The sequence below is a fragment of the Ranitomeya variabilis genome, chromosome 1, assembly GCF_051348905.1.
Source record: "Ranitomeya variabilis isolate aRanVar5 chromosome 1, aRanVar5.hap1, whole genome shotgun sequence".
NCBI classification, from domain to species: Eukaryota; Metazoa; Chordata; class Amphibia; order Anura; family Dendrobatidae; genus Ranitomeya; species Ranitomeya variabilis.
Genome location: NC_135232.1, coordinates 397,344,593 through 397,361,227, shown reverse-complemented (window position 1 = coordinate 397,361,227; position 16,635 = coordinate 397,344,593). Strand labels below are relative to the sequence as shown.

The 16,635-nt window shown below is 42.8% G+C and overlaps 1 protein-coding gene across 9 annotated transcripts in view; it reads right to left on the bottom strand.

Annotated features, from left to right (window-relative positions):
- SMARCA2 (SWI/SNF related BAF chromatin remodeling complex subunit ATPase 2) overlaps positions 1-16,635 on the bottom strand; it is a 403,813-nt gene that overhangs the window by 123,448 nt on the left and 263,730 nt on the right. For all 9 annotated transcript variants that reach the window (XM_077249116.1, XM_077249118.1, XM_077249115.1 and 6 more), the window contains exons 22-25: positions 5,860-5,946; positions 5,000-5,046; positions 4,700-4,866; positions 4,184-4,347 (exon numbers count right to left, since the gene is read on the bottom strand). In XM_077249116.1, the coding sequence (XP_077105231.1) occupies positions 4,184-4,347; positions 4,700-4,866; positions 5,000-5,046; positions 5,860-5,946 (465 nt within the window). The remainder of the gene's footprint in view (positions 1-4,183; positions 4,348-4,699; positions 4,867-4,999; positions 5,047-5,859; positions 5,947-16,635) is intronic.

Here is a 16,635-nt window from a genome sequence, read left to right as displayed (position 1 = left end):
CAACTGATTTTAAAACGTATTATTTTGACTCTTCTTTGCCCCTCCAAAGTTATGCCCCTCAGTAATAAAGGTGCAAATTTACCTTTCCATCATCTGGTGCATACTACTTAACTTCTCTGCATTCACGCCATTGTTTTGATTGATTTTTCTTCTCTGGCTAAACACCCACAGAAGTTCTGCGGTATACACCTGGTTGGTTGGATTCCATCATTACTACTGGGGGCATAACTTTGGAGTGGAGGGGCACAAAAGAAAAAAAAACACTGGTCCAGAATTAGTGAAGCAGCATCACTGAGGGTAGGTACTCCGCACAGATTAGAACATGAATAAATAATAATAATAATTCCTTTTTTATTTATATAGCGCCAACATATTCCGCAGCGCTTTACAACTTATAGAGGGGACTTGTACAGACAATAGACATTACAGCATAACAGAAATCACAGTTCAAAATAGATACCAGGAGGAATGAGGGCCCTGCTCGCAAGCTTACAACCTATGAGGAAAAGGGGAGACACGAGAGGTGGATGGTAACAATTGCTTTAGTTATTCGGACCAGCCATAGTGTAAGGCTCGGGTGTTCATGTAAAGCTGCATGAACCAGTTAACAGCCTAAGTATGTAGCAGTACAGACACAGAGGCTATTAACTGCATAAAGTGTATGAGAACATGATGCGAGGAACCCGATTATGGTTTAAGTTTTTTGAATGGGCCACACAGGGATAGTTAGTTTAATGCGTTGAGGCTGTAGGCCAGTCTGAACAAATGCGTTTTAGGGCACACTTAAAACTGCGGGGATTGAGGATTAATTGTATTAACCTGGGTAGTGCATTTCAAAGAATTGGCGCAGCACGTGAAAATTCTTGGAGACGGGAGTGGGAGGTTCTGATTATTGAGGAAGCTAACCTGAGGTCATTAGCGGAGCGGAGGGCACGGGTAGGGTGGTAGGCTGAGACCAGGGAGGAGATGTAGGGTGGTGCTGAGCCATGGAGTGCTTTGTGGATGAGGGTAGTAGTTTTGTACTGGATTCTGGAGTGAATGGGTAACCAGTATAATGACTGGCACAAGGTAGAGGCATCGGTGTAACGGTTGGTGAGGAATATAATCCTGGCAGCAGCATTCAGGACAGATTGGAGAGGGGAGAGTTTGGTAAGAGGGAGGCCGATTAAGAGAGAGTTACAATAGTCCAGACGAGAATGAATGAGTGAAACAGTAAGAGTTTTTGCTGTGTCGAGAGTAAGAAAAGGGCGAATTCTAGAAATGTTTTTGAGGTGCAGATAACAAGAGCGAGCCAGTGATCGGATGTGGGGGGTGAATGAAAGCTCGGAATCAAGGATGACTCCAAGGCAGCGGGAATGTTGCTTGGGAGTAATGGTGGAACCACACACGGAGATGGCAATGTCAGGCAAAGGTAGGTTAGTAGAGGGAGAGAACACAAGGAGTTCAGTTTTTGACAGGTTCAGTTTCAGATAGAGGGAGGACATGATGTTAGAGACAGCGGTAAGACAATCACTGGTGTTTTCGAAAAAAGGCAGGTGAGATATCAGGAGCAGAAGTGTATAATTGGGTGTCGTCAGCATAGAGATGGTACTGGAAACCAAATCTACTGATTGTTTGTCCAATAGGGGCGGTATACAAAGAGAAGAGGAGGGGGCCTAGGACTGATCCTTGAGGAACCCCAACAGTAAGGGCAATATGAGAGGAGGAGGAACCGGCTAAGGATACAGTAAAAGAGCGATCAGAGAGATACGAGGAAAACAAGGAGAGAACGGTGTCCTTAAGGCCAATGGAGCGGAGCACAGTGAGGAGGAGCTGGTGATCCACAGTATCGAATGCTGCAGAGAGATCCAAGAGAATTAGCATGGAGTAGTGACCATTAGATTTAGCTGTTAGTAGATCATTAGAGACTTTAGTGAGGGCAGTTTCAGTAGAGTGTAAAGAGCGGAAACCGGATTGAAGAGGGTCGAGAAGAGAGTTATCTGAGAGATAGCAGATAAGACAGGAGTGGACCAGGCGTTCAAAGAGTTTAGAGATGAAAGGAAGATTAGAGACAGGTCTATAATTAGCGGCACAGTTTTGGTCGAGGGATGGTTTTTTAAGTAATGGATATATGATGGCCTGCTTAAATGAGGAGGGAAAGATACCGGAAGAGAGAGAGAGGTTGAATATTTTTGTTAGGTGAGAGGTGACAGCTGGGGAAAGGGACTGGAGGAGATGTGACGGAATGGGGTCACTGGTGCGAGTGGTCGGGTGAGAAGATGCAAGGAGCCGGATTACTACTTCTTCTGTAACTGGTTCAAAGTCAGAAAGTGAGCTGGATGCAGTGGGGGAGGGAGGATAGTGCATGGTATGAGGGGATTGGGAGATAATTTCCTGTCGGATATGGTCAATTTTTTCTTTGAAGTAATTCCCCAGATCGTCAGCATGGAGATCCGTGGTTGGGGCCTGCACTCTTGGGTTGAGTAGGGAATGATAATTGTCAAAGAGATGTTTAGGATTATTGGACAGTGAAGTGATGAGGGTGTTGAAATAGGTTTGTTTGGAGAAGTGAAGGGCAGTGTTGTATGTTTTAAGCATAAACTTATAATGGATGAAATCTTTGTGTAGCTTAGATTTTTTCCACAGGCGTTCGACGCACCGGGAGCACCACTGTAGGAAACGTGTTTGCAGCGTGTGCCATGGTTGTCGCCATCTGTGCCGAGTTGTTCTATGTATAGGAGGAGCAGCTTCATCCAGGGCACTTTGCAGGGTTTCATTGTAATGCTTCAGTGCAGAATCAGGACATGAGATGGAGAAGATTGGGGCCAGTGAGGACTGCAAGTTCTTCATAAGTTTCTGGGTGTTAATGGCCTGTATGTTTCTATAAGTGTGGAAAGTGGGGGTGACCTGAGCGGGATGGCTGTTCATGATAGAGAATGAAAGAAGGTTGTGGTCAGAGAGTGGGAGAGAGGAGTTTGTGAAATCATCCACTGAGCAAATGAGTTGGAGACTTAGTATGCTGCGAGAGGCCAAAGGAGGAGGTTAGAGATAAAAGGTGAGTAGCAGATGGGGAACATTCAGGTGAAGCTTCTCTTAAAAATGACATTACAAGGCCTAGTTTATATTCCAATTTGAAGCTGCAACTTGACCATTTGTACAAATGTGCAGTGCCAAAATGTTAAGTTTCGATGACAGAGGAAATAAGGAAAGGGCTGTTACTCATTATTTCAGTTAGTTTTCAGGGACCGAATGGAGAAAAATCTTACAGGAGACGTTCGACCTTTAACAACAGAAAATTATTTTCCATTCCACAATGAATCCAAAGTAAAGCAAGGGCTATAAACTGGTTTGTCATGTTTGGGAGAACGCGATTGTTATGCATAGATCCCTGACCTCAACCCTATTAAACATCTTAGAAATGAATGTCAATATCAGCTGCGGCTCAGATCTCAAAAGGAACCTGTTACCAGAAAAAAAAACACTAATAACCTGTAGATATGGGGTTAACAGCGTTATTATGGCACTGCACTTATCCCAACACTGGGGGAGAAAATTTAATTTTCTCTCCATGGCAGCATTCCAGTTTCAGTGGCGGGGGCGGCGCCGGTTCAGTCACCGCTCTGAGAACACAGAGCATCGGCTGTAACCGTCTCCCCGCCCCTTACTGACAGCCGGCCCAAATGCCAGGGGCGCAATTACAGCCGCCGCGCTGTATTCTCACAGCAGTGACTGAAACTAGAACGCTACGGGGAGAAAAAATTTAATTTCCCCCCCACATCGTTAGGTTAAGTGTAGGTGTCAGTCAGCATAAAAACGCTATTAACCCCATATCTGCAGGTCCGTTGCATTTTTCCTGGTAACAGATTCCATTTAAAATATCAGATCCCATCTATCAAGTCACATGAGCAAGATGTAGCATCAACAATAGATATCGCTGTACACACAGGACCAATTTTTTTTTTTTTTTTAAAGGAGTTATCTAAACAGACATTAAATATGTAATTATTGCAGGTCCCATAGTATGTAGCCCCCATAACAGCTAAACTGTCAAAACCCATAACAGAGAAATAAAGGTCCAGCATTATCCTTCTGCCATAGGTACTACCAATGTATTATTCATACTCCTGTGGTGTATTTTTTGTGCTTTCGTTTACAACAATGGAAAGGTTTTATACAGTTTTTATATAAATCAAAGTTTCCAAACCTGATGAGGATTCCAATCACTGTCAAAAATCACGACTGTGTCTGCAGCCTGCAGGTTCAACCCCAAGCCTCCAGCTCTGGTACTCAGCAGAAATACAAAGTATTGGGAGCCTTCTTCATTGAATTTTTTCAGCATTGCAGCTCGATCTTCTGCCTTAGTTGTACCTTTATATAGAAATAAAAGAAAAAAATGGAAAAAAAAAAATGAGGAAAATAAAAAGAAATTCGTAGAAATTTGCAACACATTTTAGTCTTAACTGAAGATCCAAAAGCACTGACATTTTCAGAATCTAAGACCGGTGAGCGGATAATAAAAAGCATTTACATATTTAGGAAAGATGAATAGGCAAGTATTTTGTTTACTATAATATTAGGTATTTAGAGCCATTTATGCCAGGTCTAAGTATAACGTGGCCAGCAGGAACATCAAACGCTTTACCTGTACATCCCAGCACAGTTTACAGATGTAAAAATGTAAATGTTCATTTGAGATATTTAACAGTCAGCAGATACAAACCATCAAGTCGGAGGTAAAGGAAGTTTCGAAAAGCAAAATAGTCTTCCATGATAGTCATGAGTGAAGTCATCTGACAGAAGAGCAAAACCCTGTGATTTGTGGCTTGTAGCTTTGGTAGTATTCGATCAAGTAACTCAAACTTTCCTGACGTCCTATAGAGATCAGGCCTGAAAGAAGAATTTCTATTATTTGTAAACTTTACAACAACTCTGATACAATTAGGCATTTAGTATACAGAAATAACTGAATTCCTAAAATGATGCAACGCTACATGAGGATTCATATTAGAAGAGTAGTTACCCATTGATGATCCCATTGGAATATCCCAGATGTTCAGCAAAGGATTCCTGTAAAAACAAAAGCAATGTTTAATATGCAGCTTTTGGTGTTCTCCAAAGCTCAGGCTATATACATTAAGCTGCACTACATTAAGATAGCTTTAGGCACCCGTCAGATCTCACTGCACAAGGTTTAGAGGAGCCGCATGGTTTTGTTGAAAAAGGACAATGTTGAAGATGCAACAAGGTGCACCAAAAGTGTGGCAACATTTATGGCCCAAATTTCTTTTGCAAGGTAAGCCAACAGGTTATGTAAACTTATTCTATTTAATCTAAAGATGTACTGGAAATTCTAGAACCAGACATTACTAGCTATATTGCTGTGTGAAAGGACTTTACTGCTGACAACAGTATACATTTCCCCCAAAGTAGTAAATAGGGATTTATTCATTAATGTGTCATGAATTTTAACATACAATTAAATGGGTGGTCCACTATTAAGGTTTCAGTAAGCGGTAGAAAGATTAAAAAAAAAAAACACTCTGTGGTCAGCGCTGCAGCCCCTGCCGGTCTGCTGGGATCAACATCTGGAGAGAGCACCACAAAAATGCTTAACATTTGGTTAGGGTGGCTCGGGAAAAATGGGTTAGAAGTTTTAACCTCCTATATAAATAAATACATTTTTTTGCAACAATGCTGGTCATATCTGGGGTCATGTTGTCCTCACAGAGCGATGATATGACTTCGCTATAGTAATCAATTAGTTAGCAGACATGTTATAAATACACATTCCTGATGTTTTTTAGTTTCAAACACATCTGTTTTGTTTTTCCAATTAATAACAGGAAAAACATTACATCGGCAATGAATCGGGAGACTTGCCTCAATGTGCTGGAATATGAAAGGATGGTTACAGATCTTTCGCAGCTGCATGATGGTATTCATTAAAGTCTTGGCACCACCTTTTCCCTAAAAGATATAGAACATTATATGTTAAAACTATAACCATGACCAGCAATAATAACATTGTAATCATTAAAGCAGAACATTTTAGATTTAAAATAAACCGAAACACAACAGTAAGACATGAAGGAACGGTCTGTTAGGCAATCCATGCATGTGTTACAGCTGTCGGAGCAGACGGGAGACATGCAGGCACGGGGACTCAAACTTGTTTTTCGAGCACGCGGAGTATGCTCCGAAAAGACCTTATCCGAGCACGCTCGCTCACTAGTCACTATACATTGTACACAGTAATGTGTGCTGTATATGGGGTTATGCACAGCTCTAGAAGAGCTCTGCTACAACTGCAGCAGAGAAAACTGGGACTAACTGCTGCACCCAGCAAACTAATTAACACATCGCTGGAATAAGGGTCTCTGTCCCTACCTCAAGATGTCGGATTACATAGCGAAAACTGGCTGATTCCCTTTAAGTCAGTTACATAAGTGGGAAAATAAAAAGGTGAAAAATGTTCTTCTCCTTTGTAATTTCCTTACTTTTAGATGCTTGGCGCACAAACACTGCATTTATAATATCAGTCATTGACTGAAGAGCTCTGCGATACAGGAAAGAAACAAATCTGATACAGGACATTGTATTTCCAGCTCATACAGGCACAGCTGGAATGCTGATGCTGTGGAGTGTTCTGGCTGTTAGCAGTACATGTGTGAGCTATATAGTCCATGAGCCAAGAACCAAATTTGACGATATCGGTACCAAGCGGAGTGACTAATTCTCTTTGGTATTTTTAGGTAGATGCATGTCTGTAGTTTATTTTTTGATATGATAGCCCTTACATATACGTAGCTTATTAACCCCTTCAGCCCTAGGCCTATTTGTACCCAAGTGCCTAAGCCAATCTGACCTGTGCCACTTCATGGGCTAATAACTTTGGAACGCTTTCACCTATCCAAGCCATTCTGAGATTGTTTTCTCGTGACATATTGTACTTCACGTCAGTGCTAAATGGGAGTCAATATATTTTACCTTTCTATATAAAAAAATGCTAAATATTCGGAAATTTTGGAAAAATCGGCAATTTTTTAACTTTGAAATTCTCTGCTTTTTACAAAAATACTGATACCCCCCATAATAGTTATTAATTTACACTCCCCACATGTTTACTTCATATTGGCATCATTTTGAAAATGAAACCTTATTGTTTTACGACGTAATAGGGCTTATAGTTTTATGCGCAATTTTTCACATTTACAGCAAAACCCACTTTTCAAAGGACCAAGTCACTTCTGAAGTCACTTTAAGGGGCTTACATAACAGAAACCACCCATAAATTACCCCATTTTGCAAACTACACCCCTCAAGCTGTTCAAAACTCATTTTTAAAAACTGTTAACCCTTTAGGTGTTCCACAGGAATTTTAGCATGAGCCAAGAACCAAATATGACGATATCGGTACCACCCGGAGTGACTAGATGTAGTATTTGTAACAAAATTTAATCCAAGTTATGTAAATACACACTGAACATGTCATGTGCATATATATATATATATATATATATATATATATATATATATATATATATATATATATATATATATATATATATATATATATATATATATATATATGTTACTCCATAATATCTTCAACATCGGACTCTGAATCTGACTGTTGTTCTACTGGCTCGTCTTCAGTACCCTTGTTCTGGCATGTCTGTAATCTGCACATGTCTGTGCACTTCAGGCCATTGCTGAGGCAAGTACACTGAGGAAGTTCACATGACCGCACACACTTGCAGGACAGTAGCTGTATAATAGCTTCTGGTGCTGGTGCCCCTTGCATCCACTTGACAACAAGCTTTCCGTCGTTATCTATCATCCAACCGCAGTCTGTTGGGTTTGCAACCCATGGCTGGCTCTGCAGACTTCTCCTCCAGATCGCAGCCTGGTAGTTTGCACGCAGTGCATGCATGAAAAGGCAGTCCTGGCAAGGAGGGAGTTGACTTGACTCTACCACTCCACGTCTGGCACAGAACAGCTGATAACGGAGCCTGTTTACCTCAGTTGTTTGGGTAGTTGGCAGGTACATGTGGCAGGTGATTTCCTGTAACTTCTCAAAAAGTTCGGTAGACACTTCCCATGAACGACCAACTTCCTGAAAGGCATCCTGGTATGTCTTGTTCATCTTCAACTGCTTGAGTGTCGTCATCTTCCCACGGCCAGCGAATGCACTGACGGTGTCACAGCCTGTAAATGCATGCATACCAATCAATGAATCACATACGCTGCCTCCCAATGTTCGGCTCAGAGTGGTGATATCCAGGAATCTTGTCCGGTTCTGTGTACCGCATTTCTGGAACAGGTGGGATGGGATTTTGTGGCACATGCCCAGACACAGGACCATGACATCAGTATCCTCCGAAGTGATGATGACCGACTTGTAACCAGATTCTGCTGCATGAAGAGCATGGAGAAGGAGGCGTGTGTCTGCTTCTTCTTGATTTGACTTAAGGTCAGCAGCCTCTTCCCACTGTTCTTTGGTGATCTTAAAGCAGAGCTGCTCACATGTGACATACAGCTCCTTCTCCTCAAGCTTCTCCCTGTGGTGTTTCGCCTTCCATTCTTCTACCAGAAACTTTATGAGACTTGCCTTGTTGGAGGAACTACTTAGAAGCTTTTTCCACTGCTGGATGTTGTGCCCATGTTGAATGTTCTTGAAATGGATCCCTGTGCCTTCATATCTGTTGACTCTTTCTGTATCTTTGATGGATGTCTCCTTGTAGACGTCAAAGACAATATCAATGCGCTTGCTCTTAGCACCCTCATGGATAGCGCGACTCATTGCTGTGCCTGCTAGCTGGCCAAATGTTGCATTGTTTCCCTTCAGTTTCTGAACCAGGCTCATCCCATCAATGATGGTTGCAGAGGGCTCGGGGATCACTTCTGCAGGACGAGCATTCCTCTCCAACTCCCTTGCGAGGGCAGCCTTGTTGGTCTTGCGGATAGACCCATCACCATTGGCAAGTGCCCATGGCAATGGACCCAGGGGATGAGTCAAGACATCACTCATTTGTAGCTTTCTGTTCTCAGCTACAAGTATCATCTGGCCAAATAGGTTTCTGTCAGCCTTCAAAATTACCTCCTTGCCAAGACCTTGTCTGCGTGTCTTCATTTGGATGTTAGAGAACGTTTTAAGTTTGTTCTTCGTCATCTTGTCATGAAACAATGTAGTTGGCTTATCGGTACCCAAACGCTCATCCTTGAATGTTTGATATGCATCCTCTCCTATACTGTATGCCCCTTGAAGGTCTTTGGCTACATCTGGTGGTGCTACAGTCGCTGTTGACAAACTGATAAGTTCACCATTATGCTCTTTGTTGAAGGGGTTCACCCAACCTGTCTCCAGCAGTTGAACGAAAGATTGGACATCGGCTTCATCTCTTCTAATCCTAGACACCTGTAGGTCTGAATGGCTGAAGTCAGTATATTGTTGGCCTACCAGGGCCCTCAGCTGCCTCAAGTACATACTGCGGTACTCTGATGTCAGGTAGAACCTGGAAACAGCTCCAACTTTGAGGCTGAAGCCTTTTGTGCCCCCTGGTGTCTGGGTGTCTTTGTTGATTGTCTCTTCAATGGTCTGGTCCACAGGAATTCGTCCAAAAGGATTCTTGCTACCGATCTGGACCGAAAAGCCACCTTGCATGAAGTATTCATGGACCTCTGGGTGTTCTATGGGCAGCCGAGACATTGTGGCATAGTAATAGGTTAGGTATCGGGCATAGTTGACCTTGTCATAGGCAAAACACCATGGTATCATCTGTCGGATTGCTCCTAGGTGAAGCATCCAGTTGCCTTCTCTTGAAGCTCGAACCAGGGCCAGCATGGTCTCGACCATGTCCAAGTATGACATCCAGAATGCTGAGAGTTGTTCATTTCTGAGGGTCTCAAGATAAACTTGAAAGAGCTTCAGGGTAAGTGTGCAAGATTCATTATCCAAGAGCTTTTCGAAGGATCCCTGCGACACACTGATGCGAAAGTTTGTGATGTTCTTCAGTGTTTCATCCAGATGGTGAAGGTCCCTTGCATGGTTTTCTTCTAGCCATGGAAGGAAGTTTTTCCATGCAAGCCTCATAAGTGCTTCATAGACCAGCTTGTGTAGTCTCACTGCTCTGTTGTACCTCCGGCCGTCCATCACTCCAGACACTGATCCTTCAGCGATTACACCGGATTCAACACACAGATCTCTAAGGCCTGCATCCTGAAATCTGTTCCCTATGATAGAGAGGAGATTACAGATTGTGTGGAAGACACCCATTCTAATTATAATGTTCTTGAACTTCTCCTGTTTCCAGATAACCTCGGCAGCTTTGGCATAGAGTGCTTGATCAAACACACACACAATTCTGTTAAGCTTCAGGGTCTGCATGATGGCATGTGTTTGCTCCAAGACTTCATTCACAGTGGACATGGCTGTTGCAGGAGCATTGATAGTGGGCAGGTAGCTTACAGTGTCCTGGGCCACTACAATGTCGCTGCGGATTTTTATGTTGAACCCAGTCCAACTGCTGGTGGTCTGATCCTCATGGTCTGACATTCTAGCCAGAAGCCAGATATGGTTTTTGGTTTTTGAATCCTGGACCTCCTTGGTAGTGTTAACATTCGAAGTCTCAATCCTGGGTGGCTCTCCCCGCTGCCCAACATTGTATATCGGTAGCATTAATTCTGTCAGAGTTATGCTTCTTTTCTTCGACTTGGTTACATCTGGCAGGACTTTCTTTGTCACAGAGCATGCAACATTGGACTGAACAGCAATGCCATTGACTCTATGAGATGTACCTGCTCCACTTAGTGTCTCCTCAAGTCTGTCAATGTTATCCCAGGCCAGGGTTGTGAACACACCTGGGTAGATACTTGCTGGCATTGGGATGTCATCCTTTGAACATTCCAACTTCTGGATACAAAGGGCTGTATCGATCTCCTCAGCCATTGAATATGACACACAGTGGCCAAGACGATTCAGAGTTCGAATCAGTTCTGTATTGCCGGTCAAAGACTTAACTGCAAAGGATAGCAGTACGTGCTTTGGTGGCTTTGTCTTTCCATTGGTAACAGCAAAAACCAAGTCACTGCCGAAGGATGTGGCAAGACGTTGAGCTCTTTCACAGGTAGTTTGGCACTCACAATCTCCTGTAAGCAGGGTTTGCAGGAATTGAGTGACTAATGCAGGAACGACATTCTGATCTGTATTGGGAGGCCATGGCTGACTCACATCTTGCTTCTTGATCTCATTCCTTAGCTGCATTGCTGCTTTGGTTACGATATCTCCAGAGTTAGCAGCTCTTGCTTCTTGCAGATCTTTTGTTATGCTGTGTACTTGCCGGACAAGGTCGTCCATTGATAGGCTACATGGATAGACTAGAAGCTTACCTTTCTCATCTGAGAGAAAGCGGAGTGATTCCCCAATCTCTGTTTCAAGTTTTCGTCGAACATGTTTCTTTGTCGATGGTTTCAGTTGGATGATACCACGGGATATCATTAATCTCTCAAGCCTAGATGTGAGGTTTATCATAGGCAGTACTTCTGGGTTTGGGAACAATTTAGTCCTTATATACAAGAAGAGTTCTTCAAGGGCCTCTTTCTCTGCCTCTTCGTAGCGTACTTCCTCGCTTTCGACCTGATTTTCAGCTGCACTAGACCTACAGGCCACTTGGGAATCATCTTTTGTGAATAGTTTGTAGCACGACTTGTGGTAGTGCCCCTCTGCAGCAACAAGGTCTCTGCTAAGTAAACCAAGTATTCTCTGTGTGCCTTTCCTTATCGCTGCTCTGCGGATCGTCTCATCTGCTCGTAGCTCAACACACTGGACAATTGGCTCCCTTGTTTGTTTTCCTTTTAGGTACTTGCTTGACTTCTCACAGAAGATACATACTTTGGCATACACCCTGCTATCACTGGGGGCACCCCTCGGTAGCTTCCTCATGGAGATTTTGCTTGCTGTTTCGACATTGACACCCTTGCCAAGGATAGAATCCAGTGACTTCTTCATTGTAAAGATACTACGACATTTACGGTGATATTGTATGTGTGGTATTTCTCCTTCTTCAAGGCCCTTAGCTGCTACCAGGACTGATTCATGCTGCCTGATCTCTGCAGCCCTAAGCAATGTTTTCCAGGAGTCCAAATCCTTAAGGGACGCCAGATCATCGCTGTCATCATTAGAGCAGTGTATGATACAGTCGATCCGTGATTTCTTCCTTGCTGGTACTTCCATCATGCCGTTAGATAGTCAGTAAACACCTGCAAACACAAAGAAAAACATTAAAATTTTATTTACCGTATTTCCTGGCGTATAAGACGACTTTTTAGCCATGAAAAACATGGCTCCAAGAGGGCGGTTGTCTTATACGCCGAATACAGCCGCCGGGGGGAAAGGCCGCCGCGCAGGGAAGGAGGAGGCAGGGGCCCACCTTCATGAGGCGCTCGTTCTTAGAGCTGGGAGCGCTGGTGCTAGGTGACTGTTCCCCCTCTCTCCACAAGTTCCTTACCAGCAGCAGCACACAGTACAGGACTACAGGACCTGTGGTGATGTCACGGCCATGTGATCAGTCACAAGCCTGGGAGGTGTCAGCCTCTACAGAGGGAGATAGGAGCTCTGCAGAGAAGACCGGAGAGTCCTGTTCAGCACAGAACGTGTATGTGTCAGTGTGTGTGCGTGTGTTGGGGCACCTCAGGGTGTCTTCAAATGTGACATAGCCCCCTAGATTTCTTCCAGTAAAATTTGCACTCCAAAAGTCATTTGGCGCTCCTTCCCTTCCGAGGCCTGCCGTTCCCCAATACTGCAGTGTACGACAACATATCGGGTGTTGTTGTGTTCGGGAGAGATTGGTGAACAAATAGTGGGGTGCATTTTTTGCTGGTACACCTCTTAAAAATAAAAAAATGAGCCTAAAATGACACCTTCATGTAAAAAATGCACTTTTTCCATTTTCTCAACCAAGTGTTTCCAACTACTGTGAAACACTGGTTGGGTCAAAGTGGTCACTATACCCCCTAAAAGATTCCTTGGGGGTGTAGTTTCCAAAATAGGGTCACTTTTTGGGGTTTCCACTGTGGGGGTACCTCAGGCAGCCTTCAAATGTGACATGGCCCCCTAGATTTCTTCCAGTGAATCCGCCACCCAAAAACCACATAGCGCTCCTTCCGTGTTGAGCTGTGCTGTGTGCCCATACTTTAGTTTACGAGTACATGTGGGGTGTTTCTATAAACTGCAGAATTAGGGTAACCAAGTTTGGGTTTGCCGTTAACCCTTGCTAGGTTGCAGGTAAAATTGGATTACAATGTAATATCTGGAAAAAAAATGAAATTTTGAAATTTCGCCTTCATTCTGCTAAAATTCCTGTGGAACACCTAAAGGGTTAACAGTTTTTAAAAATGAGTTTTGAACAGCTTGAGGGGTGTAGTTTGCAAAATGGGGTAATTTATGGGTGGTTTCTGTTATGTAAGCCCCTTAAAGTGACTTCAGAAGTGACTTGGTCCTTTGAAAAGTGGGTTTTGCTGTAAATGTGAAAAATTGCGCATAAAACTATAAGCCCTATTACGTCGTAAAACAATAAGGTTTCATTTTCAAAATGATGCCAATATGAAGTAAACATGTGGGGAGTGTAAATTAATAACTATTATGGGGGGTATCAGTATTTTTGTAAAAAGCAGAGAATTTCAAAGTTAAAAAATTGCCGATTTTTCCAAAATTTCCGAATATTTAGCATTTTTTTATATAGAAAGGTAAAATATATTGACTCCCATTTAGCACTGACGTGAAGTACAATATGTCACGAGAAAACAATCTCAGAATGGCTTGGATAGGTGAAAGCGTTCCAAAGTTATTAGCCCATGAAGTGGCACAGGTCAGATTGGCTTAGGCACTTGGGTACAAATAGGCCTAGGGCTGAAGGGGTTAATAAGCTACGTATATGTAAGGGCTATCATATCAAAAAATAAACTACAGACATGCATCTACCTAAAAATACCAAAGAAAATTAGTCACTCCGGGTGGTACCGATATCTGGCCCGGCTCATGGACTAATAGACCGGTTTCTCCAGAGCCGTGTTACATACAACTTGTAAGAGACTCACTCCTCCCTCCCAACCACTGACCCACGTCACACAGTGTGGCTTTTATTGGGGTGCTCTTACTTAACTATATACTATGTATGGGGCATGTTCTAATTGTCCTTCAATTGGAAATGGAGGTAGACTATGTTGAATCTCAAAATGCCAGACTCCTTGTTCCTGTGACAGATAAGCCACTGCCAAAAAAGTATGCCAATGGCTTGTTGCCCTCTGCCACCTAAAAACACATTGGCATTTGAGGAAGCATATAAGAGGATGAGAAAAAAGTCTAGTGTACGTGAAAATTCAATTCTATCACTATGCAGTGAAAATTATATAGAGGACAAATATTGGCCCTGATTCAAAATTTTTTGGGGGGGATTAAGTTACTTTCCTTTTTGTCTTGTAGCGATTGTCGTTTTTTGTGCCAAATTCTTCAAACCAATACAAAAAGCGGGCGCAAAGGCACTAAGGAACCAGGCCCATTGTATGTTATTTGCTGTTTAACCACTATCGGCAGCAGGCAATTTTCAATTCTGTGGTTCTATTTTTCCGTCAACATAGCCGTTTGAGGCCTTGTCTTTTTGTGGGGCGAGTTGTAGTTGTGAATGATTCCATTCATTTTATCATACAATGTACTGTAAAGCAGAAAACTTCGAAGTACTATGTAACGGTGAAAAGAATGCATTGTTTTTTGTGTGAAAGTAGAATTCTACATTTTAGTACTATTACAGAGTTTGTGGGGGGGGTTTCTTATACTTAGGTGATTTAAAAAAAATAATTGAAAATTGTAATAAAAATTTTAAAAATAATGGATTGTACCACCATTTTCAGAGAATCCAAAACTGCTTATGTTTCAGCCGTTGGAGCTGAATGAGTGCTTGATTTTTGCATTCAGAAGTTTTGTAATTATGATTTTGGGGTACATACAAGTTTTTTTAATTACCGGTACATCTTTTTACATTTGTGTGTTGCAGAGCCCCAAAAATGACATTTTATAGTTTTTTTCATATTATTAGAACATTTCTGGTGTCTTTGCATGTTCTAGGGAGGTGCATCGAATGAAAAATTTAATATCTGGAGCTTTATTTTATATACCGTATTTTCCTTTTAACTTACTGTTTGGGTCAATATTAAGAGTTTATGGACATAATATGCTTTACATTTTTTTGTATTTATACTTTAACACACAGTGACAGTTCAGTGCCAACAGCCATCACAGACCGCTGAGCGGCATGGGAAAAGATGCAGGGACCCATGCTGTTGGTCCCCACACCCAGATCGCTGTGATCAGTCAGTCAATCTGACTGACCGATCACAGCATGATGGCGCAGGAGATGCTGAAATATCAGCACCTCCTGCCTGATCAGTGCAGCAACTCAGCTCTGCCAGTGGCTGAGCTTCTGCACTAACCCCCTAAATGCTGCGATCAAGCACAATCACAACATTCAGGTGACATGCAGAGGGACGGGAGCTCCCTATGCCTCCAGATCGGAGCACCCGCGAAGTCATCGCAGGGGCCCGATCACTGCCATGACAACCGAGTCACCAAGCTACTAAAAGCTTCTAAGACCATGCTCACAGCATCTTGTCCTGCAAAAAATCAAGCCACCATACAGCTCCATCGGCCAAAAAATAAAAGCTATAGCTCTCAGAATAAAGCAATGCAAAAATAATTATGTTTCCTATAAAAGTTGTTATTGTGTAAAAGCACCAAAACATAAAAAAAAGGATATATGTGGTATTGCTGTAATAGTACTGACCCGAAAAAAAAAAAACCTGAATTGCGTTTTTTTGGTAGAAATTGTAGAGAGTACAAAGCAATCAAAAAAGTCATGTGATCAAAAATGTTAGCAATAAAAATGTCAACTCATCCTGCAAAAAAAAAAAAAAACAAGCCCTCACACAACAGTCAGCCAAAAGATGGATGAATTATAGCTCTCAAAATATGGGGATGCAAAAACTATTTTTTCCAATAAAAAGCGTGTTTTAGTGGGTGACAGCAGCCAAACATTAAAAAAGGGATAGAAATCTGGCATTGCTGCAGTCACATCGACCAGATGAATAAAGTCCCTTAATCACTTATACGGCACGAGAAATGGCGTAAAAAAATAAAGAAAACCAATTCTTTACCTGTTGTTGATTTGTTCATTCTGCCTCCCAAAGATAGCAGTACGGCTCAGCTCACATTTATCCTGTACTCTGCGCTGAGCTTTCACACTGGGGTTTCAGTGTAAATCTCTGAAATACGTGATTCCGACAGAACCTCCAGTGGAAGGTTCCCTATAATGAGGCAGATGGAGGCACTGTGGATGTCATATGGCCTGTGATCCGGCGGTGTCAGTCTAGATAAGGCTAGTTTCACACTAACGTTCTGCTGAGCTGCGGACTTCCTCTGTGAAGCCCCGCCCATAGCCGCACCTCCAACGCTCAGCTCCGCCTACGTCCGCATGCGGCCTTGCGTATTTATCTTTAACATTAGGTACGCAGGTCGTGCGGATGTATGCGGATGCCTCTGCATGCGTCGTTTTGACGATGCAGAGAAAAAAAAATTCCAACCAGCTGCGTTCGATGCGGGTCGCCGCA